At 45.3% G+C, this 3,081-nt stretch overlaps 1 protein-coding gene across 1 annotated transcript; it reads right to left on the reverse strand.

Annotated features, from left to right (window-relative positions):
* Nucleotides 1-637: 637 nt before the first annotated feature.
* LOC123061232 (uncharacterized) lies at nt 638-2,092 on the reverse strand. Its single transcript, XM_044484229.1, has 2 exons — nt 1,427-2,092; nt 638-1,257 (listed from the first exon to the last, which is right to left on the reverse strand). Exons 1-2 carry the CDS (start codon nt 1,916-1,918, stop codon nt 1,255-1,257), a joined length of 495 nt encoding a protein of 164 aa, XP_044340164.1. The 5' UTR covers nt 1,919-2,092; the 3' UTR covers nt 638-1,254.
* Nucleotides 2,093-3,081: the final 989 nt, after the last annotated feature.

Below are 3,081 nucleotides of genomic sequence, written 5' to 3' on the forward strand. Positions count from 1 at the left end.
GGCGGATGGACTGCATCAGGGCAACCATGAACTTCATCGCTTTTTTGTTTCGTGAAGTGCACCGCCAAGGTTTTCTTAATAAACTACATCGATGTCCATACAAATTTCCCAAGGTTTTTGCTGCAAATCCTGGATGCAATCAAACTGCGCCAAACAAAGAACTTCAACCTCATTTCTCAAATCATGGGTGCAATCGAACCATATCTAAATAAGGAGTGAATTTTTATCGTTATTTTTTCTTTTATCTATCTTTTTCACGGAGTGAACCAGGAGGTATTTACAAGGAACTACATCCATCGTAAAAAAAGAATACAAACATTCCATTGCAAATTTATACTAACATAGCAAGCACCACAAACTATGCCTAACACTAGTCAACTGCACTGCGCCAAGCAAGATGTGATGCTTGTTGTACATATATAAGAATGAAAGCTAGTACTGAACATAATTGCATTGTCACTTCTTTGTACTATCACTGAAATAGATAGCACAATTTCTATTCAGATCATCTATAGTCAGATAGCAAAAAAAATGTACTGTGTAAGCCAGTACTGCAAATAGCAAATTTTCCTTCAGTTGGTCTTCAGTAACATACAAAATTTTGAACTCCACAAACAATTTTCTGAACATACAAACATGTCTGGACATACTGGCACATCTTTCTCGACAAACTGCCACATCTCTCTAAATCTTTTTCAATTTCCTATGAATTTCTTCTACTTCTGTTGCGTGCCCATCTCCACATCTATAGCCTTGTCCATGCGAGCTTCAACTTGTATTCGAGATTCCTCCAACTGTTTCTTCTCTGTTTTCAGATGATACACGGTATCACGCAAGTTACCGAGCAGAGAATTCAGAAATGGAGTATTTGGATCATCATGCCACTCAAAGAACCTACAGTCCGCACCCTGACATTCCATTGAACTCAGCAAACATTGAATTGAACCTGCAATCCACAAACTACGCCTAACACTAGTCAACTGTACTGCACAAGCGGGAGTTCAAACTGCACGGGAACTCGCGGGAGATTAAGGCGTTGTTGTCGTCGTCGCTGGTGCGCCCACGACCCGCACCTACACGAGCACGGAACCGCACGTCCACTGTGGCTATACTGCACCACAGACACCCAGACTGAGCGGAAGGTGAGGTGTCTCGAAACATAGGTAGATGTCGTCGGGATGAGAGGTGGTGGTAGCTCGGACCAGTAGCAGCCCCGTCACGCGCTCACCCATGAGCGACAAAAGAGCAGCTCGCCTACTGTGTAGAGAAGTTAGGGAAGGGAGAGAATCCGCGGTGGCAGTGTATGAACCTCACGAGGGCGCGGGGTGCACTGCTCGTGGGATCCGGCTGCACTGCACATCTAAAATCCAAAAGAAGATGAAAAAAGCCCCTTATGAACTCCACGGGGGTCGTCGCCAGCACTGACCTTCATCGCCATGGAATCCCAAGAGGGAAGTAGGCAGAAGGTCGCCACCACTGTCTCTATTGCGCTTGAGTACCACGATGGTGAAGATAGGGGGGAAGAGCACCCGGGGGATCTGCCCCTGCACGGAGGTGGTGACCGCGTGTGGCCGATGGTGGCGGCTTTGAGCACCCCTGCCCGGAGCTCCTCTGCCTCCCCTGGACGGATCTGGTGGTGGGGTGGTCCAAGTCCCACACAGCAGAGGTCGCCATGGAAGGAGACGGGGGACCCTGGAAGCCAAGGTTGTTGGTGGTGCGATGTACGACCAACCACCGGGGGCGTTTCCGTCGGCGGGGCCTCCGCCGGCTGCGAGATGAAGGTTCCGGTAGGGAGGTCGGGGTTGGAAGGCGGATCTGGCCGCTGTGGATGCAAATCCGGGCTGGGGCAATGCACCGGACGGGACGTGGTGGCGCCATGACCACGGGGAGGAGGAGGAGCTAGGCACGGTAAGGTCATTGCCTAGTGGTGGCGGCACCGGTGGTGCAGAAGCCGGATGGGGCTGGGTTGGCGCCGGCTGGGGAAGAAACCCAGCTCGGGAAGAAGCTTGGGGGTGGGGCGGCGCCGGTGGGGGAAGAAACCATGTGGGGATGGAGCGAATAAGCTAGCTAGTGTTATCAGAATAAGACTCTTAAGGGTGTTATTAGAATAGACCCATCCTTATATACTTACTTATATACTTACTTGATATTTATATTTAGCACTACTTCTTATATCTTATATATTTCTTATACATACTATATATATCTACCATCTACTATCTCTACAACTCTTATAAAATATAAAATACTCTTATATATTATATATATACTCTTATAAAAAACCGACTTGATGATGATGGTGTGCCTGCTATCTTGTACTCCCTCCGGTCCTTTTTACTCTGCACGTTGGATTTACCGAAAGTCAAACTTTGCTAAGTTTGACCAAATTTATATTAGAAATTATTAGCATCTATAATATCTAATAAATATAATATGAAAATATATTCCATGATGAATCTAATGATATTGGTGTTGTTATGTGAATGTCTATAATTTTTTATATAAACTTAGTCAAAGTTGGATATGATTGACTTCGGACAAACCTAATATGCAGAGTAAAAAGGACCGGATGGAGTAATATAGATCGTTTGATCTATAGCTGAGGATAGAAAGCAAACTATGACAATTTTACAAAAGATACCTGCACCTTTCTCAAAATTTACAGATAAGGCCTAGCCTCTTTCATCCTTATCTCCCACAAGATAAACTACTCATACAAATGCATCTTGATGTTCCATGCAGCGCATGGGCATATTTCTAGTTCTAAAAAACTTCCCATAATTTGCCACACTACTAGTTGGAGATGAAGAACCTACCCAAGCACATCGCAATACAGGCACGACTCATAATTAGAAGGTGATATTCTGTTGGACAATGCAAGCTATAACCAATTACTTTTACGGGAACACTAGAAACTAGGAAATATGAAGGGTAGGTATGAACAAAATTGGAACTGCACATGTACTCCTAAGAGATTCAATACACACATTACTAATCAAGGAGTAGTACGATGGTCGCGGCGGCCTCTATGCATCATGGTCGGCAACGGGAGTCGGTTCATTGTCCACGACAGTGGTGCTT

Source organism: Triticum aestivum, chromosome 3A (assembly GCF_018294505.1).
Source record: "Triticum aestivum cultivar Chinese Spring chromosome 3A, IWGSC CS RefSeq v2.1, whole genome shotgun sequence".
NCBI classification, from domain to species: domain Eukaryota; kingdom Viridiplantae; phylum Streptophyta; class Magnoliopsida; order Poales; family Poaceae; genus Triticum; species Triticum aestivum.